The 14568-nt window shown below is 42.9% G+C and overlaps 1 protein-coding gene across 1 annotated transcript in view; it reads right to left on the bottom strand.

Moving 5' to 3' along the window:
• KCNS3 (potassium voltage-gated channel modifier subfamily S member 3) overlaps positions 1-14568 on the bottom strand; it is a 101577-nt gene that overhangs the window by 40708 nt on the left and 46301 nt on the right. Inside the window, exon 2 of the mRNA XM_078646773.1 lies at positions 13757-13943. Coding sequence (XP_078502899.1) covers positions 13757-13777 — 21 coding nt within the window. The 5' untranslated portion in view covers positions 13778-13943. The remainder of the gene's footprint in view (positions 1-13756; positions 13944-14568) is intronic.

Below are 14568 nucleotides of genomic sequence, written 5' to 3' on the forward strand. Positions count from 1 at the left end.
ATAGGACACCTACAGTGAGAACTGGTCCATGATATTTTCAGGGTCCCTAGCAAGTCCACCCACTAATGTCCGCCCACAGGGAGTGAGCAGGCCAGTGCTAGTCACCCTTGGGGTAGAGTCTACAGAGTCCCAGAAAGCACAAGCGTCATGACTTCTTCAGGTAGGGGTTCAAGCACATAGTGGGTCAAAACTTCATCTTCTGCAGTACCCTTTTTTCTCAAAGTTTCTAACATGTGCAAGGGTTCAAAAGTGGAGGTGGAGAAATGTAGAATGTGGGTGCCTGTGCACAAACCAGAGATGCACATCACCCCAGCATGCCTGACAGACACATCCTAGGAATAGCTAACAGCATTTTGGGTACTGTCAAAATGGCAAAGTCAAGTTGCGGTCTGCAGTTGTCGTCTCTGGGTCTTAGCTCCACCTCTAACTGACACTGCAAACCAGATCCTTCCCTCTAAGACTTCACAAAGATCCCCTGGTGTGAGTGGTGCCAGAGTTTTCCCAGTTGCAGGCTTTGGCTTTAGGCCACCATCTACTTTGAAACTTGTCCCTACAACCCACAACTGGTGCACTCAGCCTTTTCTTTGTTTAACACAGTGTATTACTTGCACCTAAGCTTTATTGGTTTGTAAATGGTGCACTTCATAACTTTCAGCTTAAACAACCACATTTGTCTCCACGACCTTTACTATTTACACTCTGTGCTGTATGTGACCATAGGCATATTACTAACAACTTCCTTTCTAAAAATGATGTAAGGGCTTATCAAGTAATGTGAACTGCAGTATCTAGGATGACGTCATATGAAATATTATCAGTGATGTAATGAGAGTTGTCATCAGTGATGTTATCAATTATATCATTTAACATTTCATGAATTATATATGTGTGAGGTCATATGCAGTGCATGACGGGCACAAGTTATAACTAACTTGCATATCGGTGGCTTTGTTTTGTAACCATAATTGCATTTTAACAGTTTTTTTCTGTAAATTTCTGGATTTTTATTTTTACCTATGTTAATATCTTAGAATCATACATACCACCACTCTAAACTTTTTTCCTGTAAATGTAAGTTCATATTACACATATGTAAAATAGAGTTATAGGCAGGTCAGAGTTTCCATAGCAAGAGGGATTTTTGTTTTGCTAATAACATTGGCACCATTTGACATATTTTCACCGCCTTTTCTAAAACAAACGTTCATCCACCACAGCTCCTTCCTGGAAAGTGTCTCACCGACTCATCAAGAGGGGGCAAATAAAAAGGGGGGTCCAAAAACATTAACTTGTCATGTTAGTCCTTTTAGGAAATTTTTGGAAGCGATATTGAAAAAAGGCTTAACATAACTTTATTCAAAAAGTATGCTTTCTGGTATTAGGTGTAAATCATTTCAGCCACTTGAGGAAATTGTGTGTAAAGGGCTGAGGATGGTCAGGAAGGGGTTAAAAAGATAGCGATATCTGGACTATTGGTGTCTAGCTATGCTTTGATTGGATACTAAAGGGGACTAGGCATTTCTGATTGGCTTGCCACAACTTCAACAATATACTCAGGGACATGGTTCCTGTGTCCTAAAAATGTTCAAAAAATATATAGAGAGGTGGGTGAGCACACTGTGATCCCAGGCGGCTTGTGAATGGGGTTCTAAAGGGCCCTCCTTGACTGACTGGCCACAACATAGACAGTATGTTGTAGCAACTATTACACAACATGGTCCCCAATTAAGTACATATAGTGAACGCCTGTTCAACATGGTGACAAAATGAAGCACATATCAAGGGTAATAATAGATTTTAGTCACAATATAAATTATTTGTTGCTGGTCTCATACTAATTTTAGGTATTTCCTGATGTTCTAAATTGATTTTACCCTGTGAAAAATGACAATCCTCTGCTGGGATTTCATGAACCATGTTTAAGAGAAAACAGTTTTCTCTCATAATTTATTCATAGAGGTTATAGGAAATGCACCAGAGTTAAATATGAGCACATTTTCTATAAATTCACTCTATCTTCCTCAGCCATGTACTTCCATTATCAGCAGCAGTCTTTCAGTTTATTTCAAAGTGTTCTCCTGCAGCTTCATACAGTGTACTCATGAACAACTATAGTGCTATCATTCTGTATTTATGACAAATGCATGGCACATCTAAACCATTTTGATGAAATCAAAGCTATAAATGTTACAGCATTTTCCTTAGAAATAAATACCAAGAATGGGTTTTTTTTGTTACACAAATCATGGTTAGTGCTTTAGAAAGCTAAAATTAGGACACATTTCGTATGAGGTCTCAAATATCTTGCACAACCATTTCAGTAAAACATTCTGACACTGTGACACTCTGTGCTGGACTCAACATTTAACAGGCAGAAGATTTCAGACCATACAAAACGTTTTAGCCAAGCTCTTCCTCACCCCCTCTACCCCCCACACTCACATCACCCCGCACCTCATGGAGCTCCATAGGCTCCCAATCCACAAGCAAGCACTCTTCAGACTCTTCAGGCACATAAACAAAGCCTTGTATCACATTGGCACCCAATTACCTCACAACCACATAAACTGACACAAACCTTCTAGATACCTCTGCTCAGCATGACTCTTACATTCATACACAGAAGCATATGCAGAGCCAAATCCAAATATCGTACCTTCTCCTACCTCATTCCTAAATCTTGGAATGACCTGCCCCTGCACATCAGAACCTCATGCTCAGTTACTGAATTCTGCAAGAAACTGAAGACTTGATTCTTCACCTAGTCCCGTTCCAGGCTCGGCCCATATATAACATAAAAGACAGAGTGACGCATGTACTTCCAAGACCAGCACCAGTAAGTGAAAAATCTGAGGTTTAAGATTCGTTTTAGTCAGTAAAACCTAATTTATAATTTCAATACAAACCCAACATAAACTTAATAAACCTTAGAAATTCTAATGTTATAGTAATAGTTTACATTTTTAGTTTTTGATTCACCCAAATCTTACCATAACTCGCTTACTTCCATACAAGGCTAGCTAGATTACATTAACTATAACTCATCTCTCTACTATGCATACTCTTGTTGTAAATTATGTAATTTCAGATGCAATAGGTGTTATAAATGCTATGATTTAACATGTTAAAAGTGATGTAATTTGAAAGGGAATAAGCAGTGCATGGGGAAGGCACAAGTTATGGTTAATTTGGTCTGGCTAGAGATTTAACAACACTGCGTTAGTTATAGTAAGATTGGGCTGGGTGCAAATTATAACTAAGTTATAACTATAAATTGCTAAACGTTTGTCTAGTTTAGGTTGGTTTTGTATAGAAATAATAAATACAGTTTTGCTAGTTACAACTAATCTTAAACCTTTGGTTTTTTGAGTGAATATATAATTATATATTCACTCATGGACTCTTTTACAAAAAAAGGTGCTGGCACTCTCTCGTTTAGTGGGAAGTGTTCTCTACACACCATCATAAAGCTCAACTCATTTCAGCTAGAATGTAGCCTTGCTCATAATAGCGAGAACCATCTTTGGAATGCTTTTAAACACCATCTGTTGCCACAAACAATGAACACATAGAAAATACTTAAATCTACATCTGAACATAAACGTTGTAATTAATTTTTAAAACAGTGAGCAAGGTTATCAACAATAATAATCAATGCAGTGGCACTAAATATTTACTGATGTATCATAATTCTTCCTGAGTTCTATACAATGAATCATTCATTCATGGCAATAATAAACATAAAGTGCTCAGTGCATACCAAAATCCCATATGTTTGGTTAATACACACAATTTGGCCATTGTTGGCAATATCAGTATATTGTACGCAGAAGCACAACAAATATTAGTAAAAAATGTGAAAGATGAAATGTCCAAGATCCTAATATCATGCTGCAGTTGATCCACATGTACTGGTGCCTCGGTTAAGAGCATACAGTCTTCTGCACAGTTCGTTCATTATTCATAGTCTTTCCAGTACTATGTAAAACTAAAATCTAAAATTAACACACCACATATTACAATTCCAAAATCAAAAAGAATGATCAAGGAAAAGTTGTGAAATTCCATTCCAATAACATCTCATAATCATAAGTGGCCATGCATGTCCGCATCTATATTCAGACTCATAGACTCATAGAGTCCTGTGGGTCACACTCGAGAATGCACCTGCTTTCCAGTTTCCTCAATACTTTTCCAATTCCCCTCCCCACTTGGTATTGGGTACACTATCTATGACACTGTAAGTGAGAAGTTTGCTGTTTCCCTGTGGTACCTGCCTGAAGTGTCTCACAACAGGATATGTGTTGGCTTGATTATCAATAGCTCTTAAATGCTATACTATTCTTTTATAGACCAGCAGTTTTGTGCTGCCTATGTACCTCTTCTGAAAAGAACTTAAGCATGTGGGCTACAAAGTGATCTTGACAACTACAGTAACTTTTAAGGTTCTTCTTGGTGCCATAAGTGGATTATCAATTGGCTTTCGGTTTTCTCCATGTTTGCAGGCTTTACAGTTCATACATTTAAAGAAGCCTTGCCTCTTTCCCTCAGATGTCCCTATGCACTAACAAACCTGCCGGTTTGTTCATGATTTTAACCCCTATCACTGGATCGCTCTTGAAGGCAGGTCAATAGTATGGATAAGATGTGCCTCACTAGCTTGTGTTCCTTGCTGCAAGTGGTTATAAACCTGTGAGGGGTCATGCCAGTTTCAGATGCAGTTTTTTTCTTTTTGTCTGTCTTAAATAGTATATATTTCCCTTCAGTAGCTCTATACAGGGCCATTTCTTTGTAGCCATGTTCCCTGAATTCCTGCAGTGTCTCCTCTCTGGCTGCAGCACATAATACCACATAATACCTCATTACTGCTGTTGTTTTTGGATTTGGATTTTTGGATTGTAAGAGCTCACCTACAGTATGCTATCTTTCAAACAGATAGGCCGAAAGCTGTCTGCATATAATAGGCTGTTTCCAGCGGTGGACTTCCTATATATTTTTGTACCCACTTTCTGGTCCACTATCATTACTTCCAGATCTAAGAAGACCACTGATGTTTTGCTGATGTTAGCTGTGAACTGGAGATTTAGATTTGTTTCTATTAATGTTAGTTATAAATTCCTCCGCAGTTCTCTTAGGGCCTTTCCATACCAAAATTAAGTCATCTACATATCGCAACCATAATGTAATGTGGTGCAACCACCGTTCCATTGGGGTGCTAAGGATCACCTATCCCTCCCACCAACCCATATGCAAATCAGCATAGCGGGGAGCAAAAGTGTCTCTTTTCTGCCTGAACTATTTGTTGTAGAATATGAAGATATTCTCGTTCAGACAGATTTCCTTCATCTGAAGTAAAATGTCTGTTTGGTGAAATATCTTCCTGAGTCGTTATCTCAAACAGTGTCCAGATGCTTGAAGACCATCATTGTGTTAAATACTGGAGTAAAGGGAAGATACATCCAATGTCATAAACAGGAAGTCATCCTCCCAGCTGATATCAACTATATGACTAAGAAAATCTGGTGTGTTCTGTAAAAAGGACAGCAAATTCCATGTAAATGGTACCAGAACAACGAGATAGAATTATCAGCCCATATTATACATGGTGCCCATTATGTATTTTTAATATTACATTTAGTTTGTTGCAGGTAGCTTGAAAAGGCTGTTTTCTTCAAAGTGCAGCTAACAGTTGGTGCTAACAGACATCACAATTTGTAGGCTTTCTCAATGGTCGAAGTGCTTAATGCAAAAGTATGGAACGGTGATCCCAAGAGCAACAGGGACAGAGGCTGTGAGTGTTGGAGGCGGGTCAAAGAAGTGGCCAAAAAGAATACAATATTCTGCAGCTGTTTTGTTGGTCTTTCAGTTTCAGGTAATTGCATGCAAATGAATATACACACCTTGTATGAAAATAAATGCAAGTTCAACTAATCCGTGGGAAATTCACTCTTTTACATTGTGAAACCTCAGTTAATCCAATCACTACAGATGTATGTGTGTGTAAAAAGAGTGTCACAGAACTGAATCTTGGTTGGTGCAGAACGGAACAGTGCATTTATAACGATATAAGGTAATAGTCAGTGACAGAAAGCATTATTTAAGTCATTATTTTAAAATGATATTACACAGTATAAGATAGGATGCCACAAAAAGATTCGGGGGCTGATTTAACAAAATGTCACGCAATGCTATGTTGCGTTATATGACAGGAAGAGAGCACAAATGTGTCATATCTACTAAGATATCTCCAACAAAGGCACAGTGTGGCATGGTGCAAGGGGGCCAGCGTTACAGACAACATTGTTTTGTGCAGGAAAGGTGTTTTTACATGTGCTGTAGAATGCAGCACACGTAAAAAGAGGAAATAATATGAAGAATAAAATATATTTCTTGCCATTATTCCTCTGTTGGGAAGGCGGATAATTTTGATGCAATCCCAGGCTTATTAACCATAGTATATATGGGATTGTGCCAACATTAATAGATGGATGCATGGGAATGCCCTTCCTCAACCCATGGAACACTGCTAGACCTGTCAGCCTTAGGGTAGTGTTCCCCCAAACATTTTGCCTATTTGCCTCCAATTTTGCTGGAGTTTTGCTTCTTTTGACCTTAGGACTCTGTGCACTTTACCACTTTACCACTGCTAACCAGTGCTAACGTGCTTGTGCTCATTCCCCATAACATGGTTTGATTGGCATATACCTAACTGACATATTTAATTTGTTTGTAAGTCCTATGTAGAGTGGTGCACCATATACCCAGTGCCTGTAAATTAAATGCTACCAGTGGACCAGCAGCACTTATTTTGCCACCCACCTAAGTAGCACTCTAAAACCTTTCCCAAGCCTGCCATTGCAGCCTGAATGCAGTTACACTGCCATGTCCACTTTGCATTTAAAACCAAGCCTGAAACTCCCCTTTTATTACATATGTCACCTCTGAAGTAGGCCCTAGGTACCTACAGGGCAGAGTGCAATGTAATTAAAAGATAAGACATGCACTTCTTCATTTTACATGTCCTTGTAGTGAAATATCCCAAATTCATTTTTCACTACTATGAAGCCTACCCCACTCATTGGATATCATTGGGGATTCCTTATTACATGTAATATGCTGTAATTCCTAATTAAGAAGAGGTGGATCTGTCATGTTTGGTGCCTATGAAAGTGTAATGATAAATCCTCTCTAATAGCAAAGTTGAATTTATCATTACAATTTTCAAAATGCCACTTTAGAAAGCTGGCATTTTCCTGCTCGCAGACCTGTGCACCTGCAGCTTGTCTCTGATTGCATGTCTGGGGTTGGTGATACCTAGGCTTTGTGCATTTGTTATAGACAGTCACCTAAAATGGGAGCTTAGGTGTGACTTGATAGGCCATACTGGCAGGATGGGAGGGAGGAGCTGGGCACTAATTCACATTGTCCACACAGAAAGGACTGCATACTCCCCATGTATTGAGTCTGGAGCCAGTGCAAGAAGGGAGGACATCTGTGCACTTCAAAGGGCTGTCTTTGAAATCTCCACTACTTCAAAGGCATCGCTGGGTAAAAAAACTGGTCTCCAGACCCCGCCAATTCCGTTCACCTCTGGACCTGTGCATACTCTGCCAGAAAGAAGGACTGGTGTGTTGCTGAAGGACTCCCACTCTGCTCGATTGCTGCTCTGGAAGAGTTGCGGCCTTGCAGTGCTGACCTGCTGCCCTCCTTGCCTGGGTCGCTGAGAAGGACTGGACTTGAATCACTTGAACACAGAACACAGAGTGACTCCAAAGGCTAATTGGCTGGCTTCCTGATCTGAAATCTCAGGGACATACAAGACTTTCCACCACCCTGCTTTTGCAACCGGACTGTGCCTTCTGTGGGGCTTCCCTGCAAAGTGGTACCACCCCAGTCCTGGACTCGTGGAAATGGCCCTAAGGTGCTCCTCCAGCTGAACCAATGCGTCAATGTGGCTATCAGAATAGGCACGTTATTACCACTGTGTGGGTCAGCATCGACTCATTGCTGCTGTTGTGTGGATCAGAACTGGTGCATCGTCATCACTCCGTGGATCAGAGTTGACGCAACGCCTGCAGAACCACCACTTTGCAACGCTTCTTCCCAGGCAATGGTCCTCATAACCCTGTTGATGGCAGCCTCAACAACACAGAGAACTTTGTGTCTCAGCCCCGTGCTAATCGTAGCAGAGGCATTGCTTCTGCTGCACAGATTCGAGCCTACGCATCACCTCGTTTGCGCCCTGCATCCTCGCCATCGACAGGATCCCCCACGTTGACGCAACCAGATTAAGGTACGTTTGCTCAGTGGGCCAAGCCTGGTCCCTTTAGCCAACCCACGCTCCACCGCAGTTGGCCTGAACTTCTGATTTTGTCACAGTCCAGCAGGACCATAAATCCCAAGTAAGCACAAATTGCTTCCAATCGCTATTTTACAGTTTATTCTTTAAAAATCAATATCACAAGTTCTACTTATTGGAAATGTGTTATTTTGGTCTTGTTTTCTTGACTATCTATTCTCTATTGTATTGTCCTAAACTAGTGTGGGATAATTCTATGTTGTTTTTACTGTTTGAAGTGTTGCACAAACACTTTGCCTTCAAGTTAAGCCTGACTGCTCTGTGCCAAGCTACCAGGGAATAAGCACAGGTTAGTTCGGAGAATGCTGGTGCCTTACCCTGACTAGGATTGTGGCTACTGCTTGACCAAGGCTCACAGCCCCATCAACCAGGAACCTCATTTCTAATAAATGCCTTCCCCACGCACAGTAACCTAAGGCAGCAATTTGCACTACCTTGTGTTACTCTGGATTTACTAAGCCATGCAGAGCTGCGCAGGTTTGCTTTTCGTGCCTTCGTAGATCTCTCTTAAGCCATCATCTTACCTTGCATCGACTTGTGCAATGCAAGGGCTTAGGAAATCTAGCCCCAAATGTTTAAGCAAAAACAAGTGCTTCCAAAATATTTATTTTAGTAATATGCAATGAAACTGTACCTAGTGCAACATTAGAGTTAAAAGGACACACTTCAGAACTCAGCCGGTAAGATCTCTACATTACCTCCGAAAAAGAATACATTTTTGTCAGCATGAATCTTCATTTGACTCCATCAAATAAAGCCTATTCTGGCTTCCAATTAGACTTTAACCCCCAGATGCATCAAGCACCCACTCTGCGAATTCTAAATAGCAAAAAATACCGAATCGCTAACTAGAATTCGCAGAATGGGATGCATCATCAAAATCGCTAATCAAGTGCGAATTGCAACCACCCGCAATCGTCGTATCCGAATTTCACAAAATCGCTATTAAATCGCAGAATCGTCTGTTTCCCAACCCCAAATTGTGATTTCGCAAATACCGAAATCGCAAATAGCGATCTCGCAGATTGCGAGATCGCAAAAACGGGAAGTCGCATTTTGAGCACAATGATGACATCACAACCAGGAAGTAAGCAGCTCCATGACTCATTTGGAACACAGAGCTGGATAGAGGAGGAGGCACAGCACTGAGCTCCAGGAGACACACCCTGCAGTCCCAGGACAGGACACACATTGAAACCACAATGTCCCAGGATGCAGCAGGATCCAGTGAAACTGGCAGGAAGAGGAAAATCAAGTTCTCCGAACAAGAGCTGGAGTACTTGATCGAGGGAGTAAGCAGGGACCATGACAAGATTTTTGGAAAGCTTTCCAGGAAGGTGCCCGAGGCTGACAAAAGGCGCATCTGGCTGCGCATCAGGGCGAAGGTCAATGCCGTAGGAGTGACACAGCGGTCAATCGATGACCTCAAGAAGAGGTGGTATAACCTCAGAGGCCGTGCCAAAGAACACATTGCAGAGAGGCTGGGGAAGAGACTGGCCACGGGAGGAGGAGACTCCACAGTTCCCGCTAACACACCACTGGAGGACTTGGTTGAGGACACCATCAACCCTGCAGCCTGCATGGGGGTCACTCAGCTGGACACCTCCTGAGCCACACACCAATCACAAGGCAAGAGCCATGCAACTGCGAACCCGTCCCCTAACAATGCCCATGCCCCCATAGCTAGCCATTTGATAAACCCAGTAATGCAGTCCCTGCCCATCAGAAACGCCCAATTGCATTGTGGGACCTGTAGTGTGACAATGTGCCCTAATAGATACACACAGCCAGAATAGTCAAGTGAAACATACCCCTAAAGCCAGTCAGGGAATGCAAGCCTGCATGCATGTTGCTACATCCCAGGTGCCAGAATCATATCATTAATCATGCACTCATTCACATCACAGGTGCTGCAGATCCTGAGACCTCACATAGCGAGGAACTCCATATCGTGGAGACTCCAGATGAGACGAAGGGAGAGAGCCATACAGCCCCAGCACCTGGACCGTCACATGCACCTGCACCTGCACCAGTACCAGCACCTTCCCAAATGCACAGGGCCACCCCTGCAGCCTCAGGAGGAGTTCAACCACCCCAGGTGTCATGCATGGGAGTGGATCAGACCCCACCACCACCCAGGAGGCAGACAACAGCCACTGTGCCGTCCCAGGCAAGCGGCCGGTTGAGGCAACAGCGCACTGTGGCCACACGACCAGACAGGGAGCAACAGGCCCAAAATCTAGGGCTAGGAATCGAAGCCCGGATGCTAGCTGTGCACCGCAAGCAGGCACAGCACATGGCAGCCATGCAGCTGCAGCTGTACAAAACTGCACACATTATAAACCAGCTGACAGAAAGTGTGCAGGAGCTAACGGCTGCAGTGAAAGAAAACAACCAACTGATGGTGGCGCAGCAGGACATCACCCGCCGACGCCACCGCCAGCTGCTGACCCGGCTATCTGCCTATACCCGGTCGAACCACCTGATTGGGAACGCAACATCACAACTGTCGCGCAGGTCACTGGCCATGCAGCTACAGATGGTACAGTGCTGCCAAGATGTAGCAAGGGCCCTGGATCAGGTTACCGCCGCAGTTGAGAATCAGCAGGTGTGCGCCCATGGCCATACAAGGGGGGGTGATGATGCCAGTGAGGGCACATCGAGCCTGAGCAGCCTGTCTGTGCAGGTGCTGCCAGAAAGGCGCCGCAGTTCCAGGCCCAGTGCTGCATCACGGCCGGACACTCCCAACGTGGAGCTGGAGAGGGTGCGTCCGGCAGGAGGTGCCAGTGACTGAGTAAACATTACCGGCAGTACCATGGTGATGTAACCATGCACACCTGCTCTGGATACAAGAGCCTGTATAACGCAAAACAGTTGTGATATTTGTTTAAAATTTAAGCACATCTAGAGCTTGTTGAACATAAAAATAAGATTTAATTTGGAACACAAAACTTCCTCATGTCATTAATTAATGTGGCATGCATGAGTACAGTGTTGTGTGAGGGGTATGGGTGCACTAGAAGTAGTTCAGTGTGATGTTGTTACGGCGCCTGTGTCCTTCAGCAGGATTCTCCCCGCGTGCATGATGCACATGTGCAGGTGGCAGGTCGTCCCCTCCGACTCACTACCAGACATCTCCACAGGTATCCTCCGCTTGATGGCAATATTGTGGAGTATGGCACACACGGCCACGATGTGGCAGCAGACCTCAGGCTGGTATTTGAGGGCCCCGCCAGTCATGTGGAGGATGCGGAATCGACTCTTTAACATCCCAAATGTCCGCTCAATGACATTTCTTGTGTGTATGTGTGCAGCATTGCAACGCCGTACCTGTGGTGTAGCAGGGTTGAGGTATGGGGTGAGGAGGTATTCACGGAGGCCGTAGGAGCTGTCACCTGAAGGACAGGAGCAGAGGGTCAGTGCCTGATATGCGCAGCTACATGGTCTTGACATACTGAATGTGGGCATGTGTACTTACCTAGGAGATGTCCTTCGCAAAAGTCACCCCAGGCCAAGTTTGTGTGTATGCTGCTGTGCCGGAAGATGAACGAATCATGCGTGCTCCCCGGGTATTGTACCACAATGTCTGTGATGATGGTTTTCGCATTGCAGACCATCTGGATGTTGAGGGTGTGGTATGACTTGCGGTTGCGGTACATGTATTCGGTCTCAGCGAGTGGACAGATGTGAATGTGGGTGCAGTCAATGCAGCCAATTACATGGGGGAAATGTGCGGTGTGATAGAAGTCCAATTTAGTTTGCGTTAAGTCCTGTTGGGTTGATGGGAAGGTTATGTAGTGATGGATCCGGCTCAACATGGCGTCCAGGAAACTCCGTAGGCAGCGTGACAGGGTACTCTGTGATATACCCCCTGCATTTGCAACTATCCCCTAGAAGCTTCCGGAGGCCAGGAGGTGCAGGCAGCACAGGACCTGGACATGGGTGGGCACGGCATTGGTCCTCCGTGTTGGGTGCTGCATCAGGGGGTCAAGTTCTCTGATGAGCATAGTTATCATTGCCCCATTGAGCCTGTATTTTGAGTAGATCTCCTCTTCAGTCTGTCCCAGGAGTGTAATCTGCAGCTGGAAGATGCGCTCCTGAATCATGCGTCGGTTCTGGGCTGCAGCCTGGAGCCTCAGCCGCCTTGCCACGATGTAGAGACCTGGCATTGTGACTTTCCTCATGCTCCTACTGAGTCTCCTTAAGTGTGTTTGCTTTGTCCTACACCTGATTCTTGTTTGCATTTTTTTTTTCACAATTAGACTTAATGGTTACCACGTGGTTTAGCTTCTCCTTCAATTGCGACTCTTTTTCTGCGATTTTGGTGTTTTTCGCTATTTGCGATTTATGATGAATTGGATTAGCGATTTATTTGCGAATTCGCAATATATTTGCGAATTTGCATTTGAATTCGCAGAAAATGTGGGTAATCACTGTTAAGGAATCGCAATGGGGGTTCCACATGGGTTTTGTGATTTTTTGTTTTGGAATTCGCTATTTGATGCTTTTGTTGTTGATGAATTACGGAAGCGGAAATTGCAATCGCAGCTATTGCAATCGCAATTTCGCTTGATGAATCTATGCCTAAGTTTGCTAATTAACAATTTGCATACCATTCACTTTGTAAGGTAGTGGGCACCATGGTGAGACCGCCTGCTTTTTTTTAGCTCTCTGTCCCTGTTTCTCCCTCAGCTTCAGAACACAGGAGAACCCTCTCTCTTCACCTTCAGCCACAGACACTTCAAATTCAACCTTAACTGTTCAGGATGGTTGCTCTTTACCCAAAAGTAGGGAGCTATATTTGTAAAATTAAACAAAAAGCCTGGGCAAGTCCTTCCACACTGATTCTGAGCTGTTTGCCTTTCTTGAATAACTTGTTACTAAACAATTCGAAATGAAGAGGATCAGCAGAGTTAGGTAATTCTGTGGCTGCAGAATTTACTGCATATTTATGTATTTAGATTTTCACAAAAAACGTTGTTTCTATCTCAAATGAGTGAAAGTAACATTGACAGAAAATCTGCGCATAATTTGCATTTCTACCTCATAATTTTATGATAATTTAGATAATCTTGATGCATAATTTAGTCCTCCATGTCATATAATCTTAATAGTCTTGACAATGATAAAGCTCTGAAGAGTCCTTTGGGGCTGTCATTGGGATGATGAAGTTCATATTTCAAAGGCAGCAGTGCATTATCTCCCATATTTCATGGATCACTGTGAAATATGTTTTTTACTACTGCATTTTGTGCAATAAAAGCATAGAACATGTAACGTAAAAATAAACATGGAACACTGCAATGGCAAACAAACACAGATGTCTCACAGGATATTATGGTACATAAGACCATAAAGCTCAGATCATTATTGGAGATTTACCTGTGACAAACCCACCTGTTGAAACATGATGAACATCTATGAACCTCCCTCTCCAGTTCACGCAGCAATGGCCTCATAGACTAGTGCAGGCATCCTTGTTTGCATCAGTTGATGACCTCAAATTGGCGTTGCAACTTGTGCAATAGAGGTAAGAAAAGTCCAGGACCAAATATAATTTATAATGGAGCTGCCAACAAGTTACCTGTAAAAAAAACTTGCAGAAATGAAAAAATACAAAATAACATATTTTTCTGCAATGACAAAGCTAATAAAACATGTATAAGACATTGATATTAACAGTAAACTTGGCAATGAATGTTGAACTTGGTACAACCATTAAAAAATGTGTTTTGCCCAAATGTTGTAAATCAACATACCTCAGAGGACTGTGTTAGAAAGTTTAGGCATATGGTTTTTAAGTATGACCTTAACAGACCGCTCCAAAACAGCTCTAAAACAATACATCATGAAATATAAGGGCTTTTGGTCGGCTCTCTCCACTGGTCAGTTAAAGTGTAAGTTACACTTTGCTTACATCTACCATGGGTTAGCCTACTTTAGTCACTGGTTTCCTTCTGTTTGAGTGATGGCATCCTACCAGTGCACAATGTGGTCATTCACAAAGAAAGTAATCTAAGGGCTTGTGAGACAATCTTCTTTTTTGAATGATTTGTTTATTTCTGTCATGCAATGAGGCATCAGCTCCCTGAACAAGGCTACTGTGCCACTCACTTGCTTGTACTTTATTATTATTGCTTTAAAACCATCCTACACTAGCTGACTGTGAATCTGCATGCCTGCACGTGTTCGCTTTTCATGGGTGGCTA

Source organism: Lissotriton helveticus, chromosome 6 (assembly GCF_964261635.1).
Source record: "Lissotriton helveticus chromosome 6, aLisHel1.1, whole genome shotgun sequence".
NCBI classification, from domain to species: Eukaryota; Metazoa; Chordata; class Amphibia; order Caudata; family Salamandridae; genus Lissotriton; species Lissotriton helveticus.